Source organism: Pan paniscus, chromosome 3, assembly GCF_029289425.2.
Source record: "Pan paniscus chromosome 3, NHGRI_mPanPan1-v2.0_pri, whole genome shotgun sequence".
Classification (NCBI taxonomy): domain Eukaryota; kingdom Metazoa; phylum Chordata; class Mammalia; order Primates; family Hominidae; genus Pan; species Pan paniscus.
This window is the reverse complement of record NC_073252.2, coordinates 25,092,737-25,111,483: the sequence shown is the minus strand read 5'-3', so window position 1 is coordinate 25,111,483 and position 18,747 is coordinate 25,092,737. Positions and strand designations below refer to the sequence as shown.

The following is an 18,747-nucleotide window of genomic DNA, read 5'->3' as shown; positions in this document are numbered from 1 at the left end:
CCTGGGTGAGGGTCACAGGACCAGTTGGCTGGTCCCAGTGAGGTTATCCAGTTGTCAGAAATTTGAAAACCTAGAAAGACATCTCAAAAGGCCAATCTTAGCTTCTACAATAGTGGCATTATTAGCAGGAATAATTAGGGAAACTGCAAATCTTGTGATCTCTGGAATAATGGCTGGTGATTATTTAATGATACCTAACCTTTCAGTAGAATTCAGGCCCCTCTCTTCCTTCTAACTTGGTGGATTTTCATTAGTTTTACAAGAGCAGTTTAATTTTTGAGAAGGGCTATTATTTAAACAATAAACTAAATTTCTTCCAAAGTTAGCCCGGCCCACGCCGGGTGTTAGAAATACCAAAATTGTTAGAAATAGATAATCGGTCCCATGAAGAAAAGTCAGCACCGAGACAAAAGATCTCTCAGCAAGGCACTCTTTACTTTCTGCAGAAAGGGTGCCCCTCGCAGATGGAACAGTGGCAAGAGCACACCTGAACAAATGAAAAGCAGATATATTTGTCCCTTATGCATTTGGGTCATCCTTACTGTTGTGTCCTGCATCCATTGGCTGGAGCTGAACCTCACAATCTTAAACTGATACCTAATTTGCTAATAGCCTAAAACTTTCCTAAATAGGTAAGTGCAGGGAAGAACAAAGAAGGAGAGGAAGTTGCTTATGAAAGGTTTAAGGAAGCAATAACATTTCCAAATAAGGAAGGGGCATAACCTATGAGCTAAGACTAGGCTGGGCCTGTCCAGACATGCCTGGGCTAAAGTGTAAGCACTAATAGTTGATAGGAGGCTTTAGAGTAAGGAGCTATTATTCCTAGTGTCTACTATTTTATTTTTAAACCAAGATGAGCTTTGAAGAGGAACTTTTCTACTTTCTGCACTGGGGAATGAGTGAAGACAGCCAGCCTGTGAGGTTAGAAGCCATGTCAGATTTCTCTTACTGTCATAATTTTGCAAAGGCAGTTTCAACTTGCAGGATTGTTCCTGAAATATTGGCCTTTTCCTCTACTGGCTACTGGTCTGAAATATTTGAGGACACAGGTGAAAACATGTGGCCTACCTCTTTGATTCCTACTTCCAGTGTCTGGAATAGCACAAGGTTAAAATGTTTCTCTTAGACTTTTTTGTTTTTGTTTTGTTTTGTGTTTTTGAGATGAAGTCTTGCTCTGTCACCCAGGCTGGAGTGCAGTGGTGTGATCTCGGCTCACTGCAGTCTCCACCTCTGGGTTCAAGCCATTCTCCTGCCTCAGCCTCCCGAGTAGCTGGGACTACAGGTGCATACCGCCACACCCGGCTAATTTTTATATTTTTAATAGAGATGGGGTTTTGCCATGTTGGTCAGGCTGGTCTCAAACTCCTGACCTCAGGTGATCCTCCCGCCTCAGCCTCCCAAAGTGCTGGGATTACAGGCCTGAGCCATTGCCCCCAGCCTCTCTTAAACTTTTATCACTTTGTTTTTTGTTTTGTCTGTGGGAGAAATAAAGGTTTTCCTTTCTCCTGTTAGGTTTAGTGACGGGCCTGAAAACATAAATGACAAAAGACAAAAGCATACAATTTTATTAACATTTTACATGCAATGGGAATTCACAGAAAAAAATAAAACTCAGGAAGCAGTTAGACTCAGGGGCTTATATGCCATTTTAACAAAGGAAAGGGGATTTGGGCTTTGAGTGATGATGAATTGTGGGACAGCAACCAGGAAATATATGGCAGAAATTAATGAAAGATAAGGGTTATTTTGGTAAGATTTGTTTATGAAGAATATTGTGTCAGGTTTGAATCAGCCTAGTTATGTTAACTCCAACAGGGCCCAAGAGGTTTCACAATGAATAAGTGACCAATTAAATGTTTTCAAATTCACGATTTATTGTGAGGCTTTCACACACCAGCAATCATGTAAGTATATTCAGCGCATAGGCAGTGATGAGAGAGAAGGGGACAAACCACAGCGAGTAGCCGGGGAGACCCACACACCCACAGACAAACTAGAGAGGGCCAGAATTTTCTAAAAATGCTGACCAGCAGGGGATTAACTGCTCTTTTTGGGCAGAACTTCCGGCGGCCACGGCTGGTATCCAGAGGCGGCCTCAAAGTTACCACAGACAGAAGTTCTACAGATGCTTCTCCATGGTCAGTTGCTTTGCTGTTTTTATGGCCCTCCACGGAGTGTGCACACTCACTATCTCAGCTGCCATGTGACTTCAGTTTCTCGCCAGGTCTTAGGGTGCCTAGCCACAGCAGGTATTATCACCTGAGACCATTATGCATATGTTTATCACTTTGAGGGGTCAACAGTTTCACTGTCACTTGTCATCAGTGACTTCATTTTGAGACAATTAGCATCACAAAACATTATTATCTATCAAGATTCATCTTGGTGCCGACTGTCTCTGGTGATAGGAGTCTCTCTCTTCTTCCTGGTACTGAAGTGGGTGACACCATCTCAAAGGGAAATGTATGTCTGCTTTTAGACAGAAAAGGGAGTGTAGAGAACTCTTCTTCCTGCGTTTGTTGATTCTCAGTTGCCTTCAGCTCAAAAGATTCCTGATGCCAAAGTGGCATCATTTAGGGTGGTGTATCCTGATTCCCTTCATGTCCATCTTCTCATTTCTTACTGCAGCGAGAGAAATGGTATAGAATGGAAACTTTTCTCCCAAATCTGAAAGATTTAGGGCTGTCAGATTTGACCACTGTCAAATATTCGATCATTGAAAGTAGGTTCCCTTAACATCATGGTCATTGCCAAATATGATCCATGATTACACAGATGCTCCTCAGCTTACAAGGGGGTTACATTTTTTTTTTAATTTCAGTAGTTTAGGGGGAACAAGTTGTGTTTGGTTACGTGAGTAAGTTCTTCAGTGGTGATTTCTTAGATTTTGGTGCACCCATCACCTGAGCAGTGTGCACTGTACCCAATATGTAGTCTTTTATTCTTCACCTGCATCCCGCCCTTCCCTTCGAGTCCCCAGAGTCCACTGTATCATTCTTATGCCTTTGTGTCCTCATAGCTTAACTCCCACATATCAGTGAGAACTTAAAATGTTTGTTTTTTCATTCCTGAGTTACTTCATTTAGAATAATGGTCTCCAACTACATCCAGATTGCTGAAAATGGCATTATTTTGTTCCTTTTTATGGCTGAGCAGTATTCCCTGGTGTGTGTGTGTGTGTGTGTGTGTGTGCATATATATATATATATATATATATATATATATATATATGCACCACATATTATTTATTCGCTCATTGATTGATGGGCATTTGGGCTAGTTCTATATTTTTGCAATTGTGAATTGTGCTGCTACAAACATGCATGTGCAAGTGTGTTTTTTCATATAATGACTTCTTTTCCTCTGAGTAGATACCCAATAGTGGGATTGCTGGATCAAATGGAAGATGTACTTTTAGATCTTTAAGGAATCTCCATACTGTTTTCCATAGTGGTTATAATAGTTTACATTCCCACCAGCAGTGTAAAGTGTTCCCTTTTTACCACATCCATGCCAACATCTATTATTTTTTGATTTTTAAATTATGGCCTTACAGGAGTAATAACACCTTACAGGAGTAAGGTGTTATTGCATTGTGATTTTGATTTGCATTTTCCTGATAATTAGTGATGTTGAGCATTTTTTCATATGTTTGTTGGCCATTTATATATCTTCTTTTGAGAATTGTCTCTTCATGTTCTTATCTACCTTTTCTAATGGGAATATTTGTTTTTTTCTTGCAGATTTGCTTGAGTTCCTTGTGGATTCTGGATATTAGTCCTTTGTTGGATGCATAGTTTGCAAAGATTTTTCTCCCACTCTGTGGGTTGTCTGTTTACTCTGCTGATAATTTCTTTTGCTCTGCAGAAGCTTTTTAGTTTAATTAAGTCCCATCTATTTATCTTTGTTTTTGTTGCATATGCTTTTGTATTCCTGGTCATGATGTATTTGCCTAAGCCAATGTCTAGAAGGGTTTTTCTGATGCTATCTTATAGAATTTTTGTGGTTTCAGGTCTTAGATTTAAGTCCTTCATCCATCTTGAGTTGGCTTTTGTATAAGGTGAGAGATGAGGATCCAATTTCATTCCTCTACGTGCGCCTTTCCAATTATCACAGCACCGTTTGTTGAATAGGGTGTCCTTTCCGTACCTTATGTTTTTGTTTTCTTTGTTGAAGATCAGTTAGCTGTAAGTATTTGACTTTATTTCTGGCTTCTCTATTCTGCTCCATTGATCTATGTCACTGTTTTTGTATCAGTACCATGCTGTTTTGGTGACTATGGCCTAATGGTATAGTTTGAAGTCAGGTAGTGTGATGCCTCCAGAGTTGTCCTTTTTGCTTAGTTTTGCTTTGGCTATGCGGGCTCTTTTTTGGTTCCATATGAATGTTAGGATTGTCTTTTCTAGTTCTGTGAAGAATGATGATGGTACTTTAATGGGAATTGTGTTGAATTTATAGATTGCTTTTGGCATTATGGTCATTTTCACAATAGTGATTCTACCTATCTAAAAGCATGAGGTGTGTTTCTATTTGGTTGTGTTGTCTTTGATTTCGTTCAGTAGTACTTTGTAGTTTTCCTTATAGAGGTCTTTCATCTCCTTGGTTTGGCATATTTCAAAGTACTTTATTTTTTTGCAGTTTGTGAAAGGGTTGAGTTCTTGATTTGATTCTCAGCTTGACCACTGTTGGTATATAGCAGTGCTACTGATTTGTGTACATTGATTTTGTATCCTGAAACTTTACTGAATTCATGTATAAGATCTAGGAGCTTTTTGGAGGAGTCTTTAGGGTTTTCTAGGTATATGATCATATCATCGGCAAACAGCAGCAGTTTGACTTCCTCCTTACCGATTTGGATGCCTTTTCTTTCTCTTGTCTGATTGCTCTTGCTAGGACTTCCAGTACTATGTTAAATAGAAGTGGTGAAAGTGAGTATCTTTGTCTTGTTCCAGTTCTCAGGGGGAATGCTTTCAACTTTTCCCTGTTCAGCATAATGTTGGCTGTGGGTTTGTTATAGATGGCTTTTATTACCTTAAGGTATGTCCTTTCCATGCAGATTTTGCTGAGGGTTTTAATCATGAAGGGATGCTCAAGGGGGTTACATTCTGATAAACCCATCGTAAATTGAAAACATTAAAAGTTGAAAATGCGTTTAGTACATCCACCCTACATCATAGCTTAGCTTAGCCTAGCCTACCTCAAATATGCTCAGAACACTTATATTAGTGTACGGTTGGGCAAAATCATCTAACATAAGACCTATTTTATAAAGTGTAATTTATTCCATACTGTACTGAAACCAAAAAACAGAATGGCTATGTACTCAAACTACAGTTTCTACTGTATGCCTGTCTCTTTCACACCGTTGTAAAGTTGAAAGATCACAAGTTGAAGCATCGTTAAATCAGGGACTGTCCGTATTTTAAAATCTCCCATTGGGTCTTATAAGTTTAAAAAACATGTCACATCTGTAGTGTAAACCATTCTGACGTATTTTGCGGCATTTGTAGGGGAATTGGAACGGTGGTAGAGGCAAGAGCTAGAGTTCAGAGTGCAGCAGGGCTTAAAGAAATGCTGCAAGATAGCTGCCCTCTCCCATGTGGCTAACCTACCTCGGTGAGGATTCCTGCAAACAGCTGGGAAGAGGTTGGGGGTGAGATCCGACAGCTCTATCAATTTCCTGGTCTTTGCCTTCACAACAACTGTCAGTATTTGTAGTCATCATCCCTGTCCAGAGAGAATTTCCAGGGCCTCCCAGTTCCCACACCCGGGGCTGGCTTTGGTGAATTGCTTCTGCAGGCATCATTTATAATTGGGGATTGAGTTGTTCCTTGACAAAGGAAGGTGTTTCAGAATGGAAAGCTGTCATATCCTTTCGGCCTTGAATCTCTCCGCTATGTTTTCATCAAATCTCTCTTCCCTCCCTTTCCCATCACAATTTTAATAAACTCCTAGCTAGAAAGAGTGACTTAAATATATGGATTCTCCCACATATCCCACTATATTCAACATTCCACTATTATCAGAGCAAAAATGTCAACCTTTAATGTCGGCTCTCGCTTGATCTGAATATTTAAAAGAGGCTTCTTTTTAAACCTTTTTATGTTTTGCTATTTATGCTGCCTCCTGCCCTGAGAGATTTAGAGGAAAGAATCTCTTGGTTTTGTTTTCCTTCCCTGTGAAACCCAGTCTTAGGCAGGCTGCCACTTTTCCCTGACATTTCCTTTACATAGTGCTGTTATTCTAAACTGATGGTCACAGAGTCCTTCTCAGTAACAGTTAGACAAAGTGCTCTGCATAGCTGATAAATTATAAGCAGGCACCGTGTGTTAGCTTGATGGATTGTTATAGTGAATGTGTGTGAGTCATGGGTGTTATTTTTGGTCAAAAGAATCGTGTGAACTTTTCTCCTCTATTTTGAGCACTTTGAAATGTACTACTTTCTTTTTTTTTTGCTGTTCTTTAAGGTGTATGTCAAGGAATTAGGCACCATATCAGAATAGTCATTTTCTAGTTTTCAAAGTTATTGTTTTGGAGTTGAGGAGGTGGAGGGACTGAATAGAAAAGAATTGTATGTTGACAAGGAATCTAGCCTGTTAAAGGTAAAAGAAAATTACAGTCACCTGCTTTGAAGCAGTGGTGCCACCCCCACCCCACTGTACTCCAGGGGTCAAGTTTAAAGCTGGGGTAGATTTACAGTGAACTCACTTGGAGGATTGCGATTTTAATAAACCATTGTTTTGCAGCTAATGTAGAAATGCTGGCTCTTAGTAGATTTCTTTTCAGCCAGGCTCCAGAGTAAATAATTTTCAATAATCACATCACTAGGTCTCTAAATAACTGTTTCCTAAAGCAGCCCTGCCCTCCGTCCTGGCCATCACTGGAATTATTGACTGATTTTTATACTGAGTGTCTTCTTTACTCTAGTTTCCATATCCCTAGGAAAACCATTTGAGCTCAATGCTTTTTAAAGTGAGGCCCAAGGACCAGGGCCAGGCTGCAACCTAATTGTTTCTGGTCCATGACAAGATACATACAGAAATTGAGAGTAAGTGTTCAGAAACTTTTATAGCAATTTGACAGCATGGGTTTATGTCTGTTGAATCTAATGATACACACTTGGGGTTTTATCTTCTTGTCTTCTTAAATTTATTTGCCTAGTAACTCATTTTTATTAGATTTTACAAAAGTATTGATCTATTATGGATTGAGAAAAGAGAACTCTTTTCCCACCAATAGATTGAGTTGTACTGGTTTACCCATACAGTAGCTACCAATGTAGCCACTGCAGTTACATTGGTCAGTGAATGTCAGGGTCTTCCTGCCCACCAGAGACTAAGGAAATATTGATTTAAAAAGGGAAGCTTAGGGAGGTTGGAGATTTTTTTCCCTTGTCTTTTTTTACGTTTTCATTGTTGCCCTTACAGACATTTCTTTGGACCTCTCTTCTGCTAAATGAAGGTTTAGGTGAATTTTGCTGCATCTTCTCCAGATTGGGGATGCTGAGATTCACCTGAATGTGCAGTTGGCAGCCGGCTCCCAGACCGAGCAAGCGCTGGGCTGCTCCTCCCGCTGCTCCCCAGGGACAGTCACTGCTGCCCAGTGGCCTGGCCCTCCATCTGGTAGGGAGGGATTATGTTTGCTGCTAGGGAAAAGGATCAATGAGCTAATGTCTGGGGACTGTTCTGGAGTTCCATGGAGGAAAGGCAGAGGCCGCCCACATGTGACACCTTGAGCTAAGGAAGGAGAGCTGTGGATGGAGAGGGGGAACCAGGAAAAGAAAATCAAGAATTGAGTCATCTCTTGACTTCGCTGTAGTCCTTGTGGTCAGCCTGCTCTTGTGGCCTTGAGCTGCGCTTTCAAATGGAAGTTTTGAGATGTGATGGGGAGAGGGAGAGAGGGAAGCCTGTTTGCCTTTTCCCCTGTCTGGGACTTTTTCTCCAAGATATCTACAAGGCTCTCTCTCTCTCCTTTTTCAAGTCTTGATGTAAATGTGGCCTTCTCAGTGAAACCTTCTGTGGCCCTTTCTTCCAACACATTCTATTCCCTTTGCCTGCTTTATTTTTCTCTGCAGCATGTTATCATCTAGCACACGGATTCATTATATATTCTATTGTAATATAATGTAGTTAATGTAATGTCACCCATTCAATGTCAGTTTCTAAGGGCAAGGGTTTTGTCTGTATTGTTTGCTGCTGTATCTCCAGGTCTAAAACAGTGCCAGGCAGATGCCAGGTGCCCAATAAATATTTGTCAGATAAATGAATGAACAAATAATCAACAATAAAGGGGCAGGATTGCAAAGGAGTCAGCTGTGTCCAAGGAGGCCTTCGCTGCATTTGCACAGCTCTGTTCACTGAGCGTTGGAGTAGGAGCCACGGAGTGGGCACAGTTGAGGGAGGTAACCCACCTTTAGTGAGCCCACACAGGATGCCAGGCACTGTGGTAGGCATTCTTTGTTCATTATTTAAAGATCAAATAACTATGTGTTGCTAGCTCCGTCTTACAGATGGGAGACCCAAGAGATTAAGAAACTCCTGCCAGGTCACCCAACCCAGGAAGTGGCATGATCAGAATGCAGTCTCATCTCTCTGATTCCTCCCATTCAGGGAAATTTCCAAAGGCAGTCATTTGTTCACAGTGTCTCATGTTTCTTTGCTTTCCTACCTACAAAATAGGTTTTGATTTTCCTCATCCATCACTAAATTTTTGTCTTAGGAGAACAGAAATCTGGGAAAATTAGAACTCAAATATTACAAGATGGGAGCTTTGCAAATAGGGGGCTGAAAAATTCGATGGAGTTACTGAGTAATGTTCTCAAATAAGTGAGTAGAGATCAGGGCTTGATTAAATCCAGCCAAAGGGGATGAATGTTTTTCTTTTTTTTCTTTTTTTTTTTTGAGACAGAGTCTCTCTTTGTTGCCCAGGCTGGAGTTCAGTGGCACGATCTCAGCTCACTGAAACCTCCACCATCTCCACCATCCCAGTTCACGGGATTCTCCCACCTCAGCCTCCACTGTAGCTGGGACTATAGGCATGTGCCACTACGCCTGGCTAATATCTGTATTTTTTAGTAGAGACAGAGTTTCACCATGTTGGCTAGGCTGGTCTTGAACTCCTGACCTCAGGTGATCCACCCGTGTCGGCCTCCCGAAGGGCTGGGATTACAGGTGTGAGCCATGGCAGCCAGCCAGGGATGAATGATTTTCTATGCAAGTCTCCATGCCAGGCATTGGTTTCAGTCTTGGTACACTCTTATTATTCCTGATCTCTCCTAGGGAGAGTGCAACCTCCACACTCAGCTTATTGCCTCTTATTTTAAAAATAGTTATGGAGCATCTACTAGGTGCTTGGGAGAGGTCAGTAGAGACAACGAAGTTCCTTGCCCTTCATGGAACTTATGTTTTAGTAAGGAGAGGGAGACAAGGAGTCAACAGTAAGCAATGAACCATGAAGTAAATGATATGGTATATTAACAGATGGCAAGTGCTCCAGAAAAAAAGTTAAGGTAGCACCGGGGAAGGTTTCAGTATTAAATCGATCGGTTAAGATGGACCCTGTTGAGACAGTGACCTTTGAGCAAGACTGAAGGAGGTGAGGAAGTGAACCAAGAGGCTCTCTGGAGGGAGAGCATTCCAAACAGAGAGAATAGGGCCCTGGCACTGAAATAGGATCATGCCTGGTCTGTGTGGGGGACCACAGGGAGGTGAGCATGAGGTGGGGAGACCTAGTAGGTAAGGCAACAGGATATCCCAACAAATGGGATATGGGAGGTCAGCCAACATGTAATCGTTATCTTCTTTTCCCTTTTAATTCTCTTTTTAGTACCCACCATAGTTACATATTCCCCAAAGTATTAGCATTGAAGTCTTTGGAAATGTAGCCATTCCAGTCGGGTTAGTTCCCTAACCTCTCTGGATTTGGGTTTCTTCAGCTGCAGCAGGAAGGGATTCTTTCATATTAAGATCATCTCTAATATCCCTCGTTTGACTCTCCTTGAATGATTCCCCCTTCCAGGAGGCCTGTTTGGATTGCTTACTTGCTTCCTTCCCTCCTTTCTTCCTTCATTTATTCATCATGAGCTTTTAAAACACTTGTCGGTACCTGAGCACTGTCTGGAACAACGCACATGGAAGCAGAGGAAGCAGAAAGCAGAATCTCTGCCTTTCAGTAGCTTGCAGTCTCTTCCTGCTAAGGTTCAGTAAGAATGTGATAAGTCAGGTGAGAATTAGGGCAAGTCCATTAGTAAAGTAAGAATAATATGGGAGAACAAGAAGCCATGTGAGCGAGGACTGTGAGTAAAAGACTGGAATAGGTAGCTAGATGGGCGGCCAGGAATCCCAGGTTCAGGAAATGTGGGTAAGGGGTGAGGATATGGTAAAAGGTGTCTGCATGCTCTGGGGAAAGGGACCATGAGGCTGTGAGATGGAGCCACACCAAAAGGGGAGGCTGGCTGTTGGACTGGCCATGGAGACCGGAGGGACCTGGATCCCAACAGGAGGCAAATCTTAAGGAAAGGATGATGTCATGAAGATGGGAATGAAGGGCGATTATCCTGGCTATTTAGTACTATGTGAGGTAGAATAAGGAAATAAAGAAGGGGAAAACCAGCCCAGGAAACTGTTGCATTTCTTCTGGATCCTGATTTCAGAGATTGTGGCTCGTCACTGACCTCTTCTCTGGCCGCCCCCTAGAATTGTAATCAAAATTCTAGGCATTGAGGTCACACATGAAAGCTCATGAGACAACATATATTTGAAGAATAAGAAGCTATCCAAACAAGAACATGAAACTTTTTCTATATTGTTGGCCTGGCCCAAATTTTACAATTGAACTCTATGTCCTTTTTCCAGATTTTTAGTGATAAATTCTCTCTCTCTCTCTTTTTTTTTGAAATGGAGTCTTGCTCTGTCACCCAGGCTGGAGTGCAGTGGCACAATCTCAGCTTACTGCAACCTCCGCCTCCCGGGCTCAAGCAATTCTCCTGCCTCAGCCTCACAATTTTTTTTTTAAGGCAAATAAGACTGACTCTTTCATTGCTTGTTCAAGTACCCTCTGTGAGCCATTCTGTAAACACAGAATATCTCCAAATTGAGGTTCATGGCCAACTTCATTTTCCTGCATGCCATTGTAGTGGTGTGATTCACACACTGGCTGCATTCATATATGTGTTTACTATAACGGGCTTTGTGTGGTTCAGCTGGGGTTAGACACCAGCATCCACAAGCCCAATGAGGCCCTGCATTTATCCACTCCTCCATTTCTGATTGTATTTCATAATGTGTTGATATTTCTAGGCTAATCTTGCACAACTATTGAGAGATTCTCAGGACCGAAATAAACATCTGGGAGAAGAAATTAAAGAACTTCAGCAAAGGCTTGGAGAAGTCCAGGGCGACAACAAGGTACCGTGAGTATTTACAGGGAAAAAGCTCTGCTGCAAAATTGTGCGTTCGAGGTTTATATATTGCACATCGGAAAAATGTAATGCAGCATTTGTTGAAAAGTTTGTAATAGATTTTTAAATTTATAATGAAAATTCGCAGTTTAGCGTATCTTACCTTTTTACATTCCCTTTGTGTGTGTGCATGCATGTATATGTGTGTTTCTCAGTGGCTCTAAAATATTGCCACAACCCATTGTGGAAGTTTCATTATGTTCAACTTAGTGGTGAATAACACTGTGGTTGAGGGCAAAATAAAACCCAAATGTTATACTTTCGCCCTTATATACAAATAATGGATTTGTGGCTCAGATGATCTGGAATTATTCACATTCGGTTTTGAATTTTAAGTAGTCATCCTACTAATTATGTTCTCATAACCAATTTATTTTATTGCTAAATTTGGCAATTTGTATGGAACATTGCTCAAAATCCACTGCTTGGTATTAATCAAACTCCCCTGTTGGCAACGTTAATTATAAAATATGAACTCATAAACTCCCAACTAAATGTGTGCACTCTCTCTCCCAGCTGAAGCTATGAACAAAAGTACAACTGAGAAAGGAAAGAAAAACTACCCAAGTTTAATTCTGTCCTCCCAAATCATTTCCTGTTTTGCCAAGATTGATTCATTTCCAACTCCTTGCCAGAGGTGGCTTTTGCAACAGAGATGGCTTTGAAAGTGGACTCAAGAAGACTATAGTGTGTGTGTGTGTGGTGTGTTGGAGGGGAGCAGTTCTTGGGGAAATGTTTTTAGATGTTACCAAATTGCTTGACAAATGATGGTGACTTTCATCATTGCTGGGAGTTGTTGGTTATTAGAAGGAGCCATTTTGAAAAATGCTCACTCTTTAAAATATGCATAGAATTGCCTGGGTCATCCAGAGAGCTCTTCCATAATAAGACTTCAGAGAGGATGCTGCATACTGCTGGCTTGAGAGTCCTGACTTGAGGGCATATAAACATCTAGTAAGCCTTCCTTACACAGCTTCTTCTCCACTTAACTGGCCTTAAATTTTTTTTAACCTCTTGGATTTAACATAAATTTGAAAACTTAGGCTTTACTGTTCCTAGTCATGAAATAGAAGATGGGAAAGAATGTCCAGGAAAGGCTCTGATTAACACTGGACAAGCTAATCCGGCCCCTCATGTGGTTTTATTCATCATTAAAAGGATTTAAGCTCCGTAACCTAGGTGTTTGGTCAATAATTAAAGGACAGACCTTCTTACTCACTTCCTCAAGTGATAGCAGCAGGGCAAGATTTTCTAGAGAATAAAACAAAATGTATGCAACAGTTTTCTTTAAGCCCATGAAAATACTAGAGGAGTTTATAAACCCATGAAATACTGAAACATATTGAAGATGTGACTTTTGGATCTGTGACTCTTCTTGACTGACTGATAACATATTTTTTTCTATTTTATTTCTTTTTTTTTTCCTGAGCTGCTCCTCCCCTCAACTTTCCCAAATATGCTCCTGTCTCATCTTTTGGTCACTTTCAGTTCTTTTGCCTTTTAGGTATGAGAATTTTAGGAATTGACGTTTGCAACTGACAGTTCATGGAAACAAAGAGAGAGCAGCCAGGCGTGGTGGCACGCGCTTGTAGTCCCAGCTACTCAGGAGGCTGAGGCCGGAGGATTGTTTGAGCCCAGAAGGTTGAGGCTACAGAGAACCATGATCATGCCAATGCACTCTAGCATGGATGACAGAATGAGACCCCATCTCTTTCAAAAAGAAAGAAAAGAAAGGGAGGGCATGTGTGTGAGTGTGTTAGTGTGTGTGAGAGAGCATGTTTATGTGTGTAACACTGAGCACAGGTGGTCACAGTCTGAACTTTCTGATCTGCATGCTCTCTGAGTCTTTATTCCAGTACCTGGGCACATTTATCAAACTTTGTCTTCTCACCTTAGGTTTAGAATTTAGTGACTGCTATTCATGGCCTGTAAAGAAATTTGCCTGCCAAAAGGGGCAGGGGAAGATGTTCTATTGTTCAGCAAACCTCCCCATTTCAGTATCTGGCCTCTCTCCCTAAAAAAAAAAAGTCTAACTGCAGTAAGCCCCAGAGATTCCATTTATTCTCATTTGCCTCTAAAGTTACAGGGCTGGTTTATTTTCAGGCTCATGTGAGTCATGATCATCCTTCCCCCAACCCCTACCGGAGGCCAGATTACTCATTCCATAATGGCACCAGGCTTTCTTGAGAACCTCAGAAGCCCCCGTTCCCAGGTAACTGTGACTGTGTGGTAGAGAATGAGTTAAACCTTCAATTTTTTTTGAATTAATTATGGCACTTTCTACTCCAACTCTTCCATCACTTTCTGCATTCAGTTCTACCTCCTGGTGCCTAGGCCTCCATAATCATGGTGTGCTAGGCCCCCATGATCTGACCCCTACTGATTTCTGCAGCCACATCCTTGCTCCTGGTCACCCCTTACTTGAGCCCTGGAGCACTAATTTCAGCCCCTTTGCTGTGCTACACTGCCTGTGGCCACAGGACCTTTGTGCCTGCTGTTTGCTCAATCTGGAATACTCTTCCCCTTTACTTCCCCTACAAGCTTCTGCTCCTCTCCCAGGTCATAAGTCAAATGCAGCCTTCTCCAGCTCTTAGGTGTCAGTCCCGTGCAACCTGCAATGTCCTGCTCTGCCCCTCTGCTTCTCACTTGTGTGGCACCGACAGCCCCAAGGGGAAGCTCTTTGAGGGCCGAATTTCCATCTGTATCCTATAAATTAGCATTCTTAGTTCTTGATAGGTAGGTATTATATAATCTCTATTGAAGGAATGGAATGGAATAAATGAATGAATGAAATGAATGAATAAAGGGAACAAAAAGAAGAGCAAAATGATTCAAGGAAGAGGAAGAGAAAAAGAAAAAAAAAGTATGCAAGAAATAAACAGACCAACTACCATCTGGTTGTCATCAGTACTTTGTGGAGTAAGAAGTAGTTTAGAAATTTGGAGAAAGGAACCGGAAAAGCAAACTGTCCCAACAGAGGGGGGACTAACCCCAGATACATGTATTTGAGAAGCTTCTGTGGAGAGAGCAGAGGGTCAGTTGCTGAGCCTTGGGGGACAAGGGATAAGTGTCCTGCTCCTTGACTGGTTCAAGTCTGTTAAATTCAAGAATACTTAATAATTGCTGTTTTTGGACGCCTAACTCTGAGGCCAAACAGCAGGGCTGATGGCGTCATTTTATGAGTGACTGTTAAAGTGGAAGATTTTTATCTCTGAGTTGCCATTTTAACTGATGACCCTTATCTATATTTTGGGAAGCCCAGATTCTAGATGTTAAGTACGTTTGAAAAACAAGGTGATAGGAAATTACTTGCCTTGGATATTTTAGGGTAGACTAATTTTTCCATTTGTTCAGCTAGAGCCTTGTAACCCTATGGGCCATAAAGCATTTCCAAATAGCCTCCTGAAAGATTTGTTGCCACCCTGGCTTCCAAGCAGCTTAGCTCTCACATGGGGCAGGGGGCAGCGTTCTTGTGCCAACATGGGCGTCCTGTGATGGGGGGCCTGTGTGATTGATTACCTCCTGCTATCTCTGTCCAGTGCGCAGGAATTCCTTAGGCTCCCAAACTAACACAAACTTCCAAGCCAAACCAGATGAGAGATGTGAAAAGGGAAACCTACTGGATACCATCCCCTTCCTTAAAAATTACAGTTCTTAAAGATTAACAAAGTTAGAGGAGCCCTCTGGGAAAAGGAGGGCTCACAAAGCCACGCATTACCCTCGAAAAGCTTTGCATATTGCCCAGGGCTCTCAGAGTGTCAGTCTATAAGGAATGAGGAAAGACTCAGGCAGTGCTGGGGCCACAGAGACAGTGGCAGCTCCCCTTGGCCTGCCGCAGAGGTTGGCCTGCTTCCTCTTCTGGGCGTTAAGAAAAGAGTGGATTCAGGGAAAGGGGATCAGGAGGAAAAAAGGGGTCTCGGAGAATTTAAGGATTAGTAGGTCAAACAGCAGAACTAGCAGAGGACATTGGAATCACAAAGACAGCAGTCCTTCCTTATCTGGGGGATACTTCCCAAGACCCCCAGTGGATGCCTGAAACCTGGGTTAGTGCAGCTCTCGGTTGCCATCAATCAGAGCCCATTTCTCTTCATGTCTTCTACCTACGAATGTAATGCCTTTTCCATCTTCACTGAGCACTTATGCACTGTGGCTGTAGCTTTTGTCGTTTGAGGTGCAGCAGCAAAACTAGCACAGATTTCTCTTTCCTTCTTGACAATTTCATGGATAGAAGATTGGTTCTTATTGCAGATCTTAGCAACCTCAGCATATGATTTTTTTTTTCCTTAAGTCGAGAACTTTCACCTTTTCACTTAAAAGAAGCAGTATGTGGCTTCTCTTTGGCATGTCCAAGTTGCCAGCATCACTGCTCTTGTGTTTGGGGTCATTATTTATTGAATTTATTTGTTTATTTTTTTGAGATGGAGTCTCGCTCTGTTGCCAGGCTGTAGTGGTGCAATCTGTGTTTGGGGTCATTATTTTTTATTTTATTTAATTAATTAATTTATTTATTTATTTGAGATGGAGTCTCACTCTGTCACCAGGCTGGAGCACAGTGGTGCAATCTCAGCTCACTGCAACCTCCGCCTCCCGGGTTCAAGCAATTCTCCTGCCTCAGCTTCCTGAGTAGCTGGGACTACAGGCACGCGCCACCACGCCCAGCTAATTTTTGTGGTTTTAGTAGAGACAGAGATTCACCATGTTAGCCAGGATGGTCTCGATCTCTTGACCTCATGATCCACCCACCTCGGCCTCCCAAAGTGCTGGGATTACAGGTGTTAGCACCGTGCCTGGCCGGGGCATTATTAAGTAAAATAAGGGTTCCTTAAACACAAGCACTGCAATACTGTGACAGTTGACCTGATACCTGAAATGGCTACTCAGTGACTAAGGGGTGGGTAGCGTAGACAGCATGGACCCTGGACAAAGGAAGGATTTGTATCTCTCCAGCGGGGCCAGGTGGGACAGACTGGGACACGAGATTTCATCATGCTACTCAGAATGGCATACGATATAAATCTTATGAATTTTTTATTTCTGGGATTTTCCATTTAATATTTCCAGACCACGGTTGACTGCAGGTAACTGATACCAAGGATTAGGGGGACTGCCGTACCCTGAGGTGTGCTCCGGAACCAGCTCTCTGAAAGAAGCCTGACTTGTAACATTTTGCCAATGTCTGTGTGATAAATACTGGTACCATGACAAATGTCAGGTTACCAAAGTGAAGTCACTGAACTTGGAAATATTTGGACTCTAGGAAAAGATAGCTCCAGCCTGTCTCTGTGAAGTGGAGCAGTGTAGTGCAGCCCAAGAGGTCCACCTTTTAAGATTGTCAGACCCAGGTTTATGTTCTCGTTCTGCCAGTTATTGTCTGTGGCCTTCAGCAAGTCAGTTTTCTCTCCGGGCCTCAGTTTCCTCATCTGTAAAGTGGCAATAATAATGCCTCTCATCGAATTGTTTAATCATTTATTCACCACGTCATTTATTCCCCACATAATTGGGGACTTCCTACATGCTAATTAACATTCTAGCAGCTGAGGACACATCAAAGCAGCTGAGGACACATCAAAGAATAAGAAAGACAGGGTACTAGCTCCCGTGGTACTGATATTCTAGTTGGGGAGTAGATAATAAGAAAATAAAATACGTAAGTAATTTCATCAGACAATGCTTAGTCTGAGAAGAAAAGAGAACAGGACAATGAGATTTAATGATTTAGGGATGGACTTGCATGCAATATCGTTTGTAAAGGGTGTTGCATGGTGCATAACACCTAGCAAGCACTTAACAGAGCGTAAGTGTTGCTGTTGTCTTTAGCATAGCATGCGCCCATATTGACTTAGAATCCACTTGTGCAAGAATTCCACCAGAAATCTTAAGATCTTCCTCTCTATTGATCAGCTATTTCCAGTGAACTAGATATGTGCCCCCAAGTAGAAACAATGATCCTGGTGAGACACCTGGCATGTGGCAGATGGATCCCCAAAAGTCAGCCCTCCTAATCACCAGCCTCGACTTCGCCAGCATCAAGCGTTATTGCTTTGGTGCCAAGCTCCTGGGAACTTTCTTGCATTTTGTGTGCTCCTTGTGGAATAAGCACCTAATAGGATGTGCCAGAAGCGGCAATTCATGTTCCCACTGGGACAGATGGCAGTTGGTCTTCTTGTCTGTTTACTTTAAAGATTATGGTACTTTCATGCAGAGGACCAATAATACAGTGTGATGTATTCAAAAGCAAGGAAGTTTGCGGTAGGCAAATGCTCCTACCAATGTCACACATTTACACTTCCTGGGCCCCTGCTGGCAAATTTAAATTTAGCTGTTGTGATATTGCATAAACGCAGGGTTTTGCCCTTAATAATGAGCTTTATGTTATACCAGCTGAAGGTCTTTAGGTACCTCTGTTTTATCTGTCATTGGTGCCGTGAAATGATAGAGACCTTCTGTGAACATACCTCTATTGACGTGGGACTTTTGGATGAATTTGGTGAGCAAACCAATTAAGATACAGCTACAAGCCAATAAAGACAGACCAATGAGTGTGCAAGTGACTAATTAAAGTACACTTCGTTAAAAAGGAGTGCTCAGCTGTGGATGTTTGTCATGGTCCAGGATGAGTGATCAGAGAGCTCTTCGGAAGCTGTTTCACTTTATGCTTCAAAGGGAGCAGAGAGATGTCCTAGCCTGCAAGAAACTGAAGTGAAGATGGCACTCTAATGAAAAGCTCTCACCTTGGGGCACTATAGAAATTAATTATGAGGAATTACAATGAGTGAGAAGGGCCCTTCACCGCACCCCACCTCCCTGCCCTATCATGTCTTGCTCTACCTGGGATCTTGATTATGAACTATAGGCAATGCTCAGCGAGTCCAGCAAGCGGCCAGTCTAGTTCAGCAGTCTCTAATGTTTTATTCGTAAGTGAATTGGATACACTTGGTCTTCAGATACCTTATTTGAGCCTGTCATGGCTTACATGAGCTCATAGTCTGGGTAGACCACGTGACCAAAACAGCATGGTTTTCAGATATTCATCCCATAGGCTGTGGACATAATTACACTTCCTAGTGGAGAACTGATTCTGAAAGATATCTCTGCCCAAGACTTATTTTATCATACACCATATCCAAATTACACACTAAAATGAAAATAAATCAGAGCTTCTTTAAAACTGCTTGATGGGACACTAAAGATTTTGGCTCTGGGAGCAACATGTGCTGAACTATCTGACAATGATTCAGGGGCTTCTTAGCTGTGTGATCTTGGGACAGTTGCTTGACTTCTTCGTGCCT

The 18,747-nt window shown here is 42.1% G+C and overlaps 1 protein-coding gene across 6 annotated transcripts in view; it reads left to right on the top strand.

Moving 5' to 3' along the window:
• The window catches only part of CCDC149 (coiled-coil domain containing 149), a 110,880-nt gene that overhangs the window by 49,909 nt on the left and 42,224 nt on the right, over positions 1-18,747 (top strand). For all 6 annotated transcript variants that reach the window (XM_034958379.4, XM_034958380.4, XM_034958378.4 and 3 more), the window contains one exon: positions 11,298-11,405. In XM_034958379.4, the coding sequence (XP_034814270.1) occupies positions 11,298-11,405 (108 nt within the window). The remainder of the gene's footprint in view (positions 1-11,297; positions 11,406-18,747) is intronic.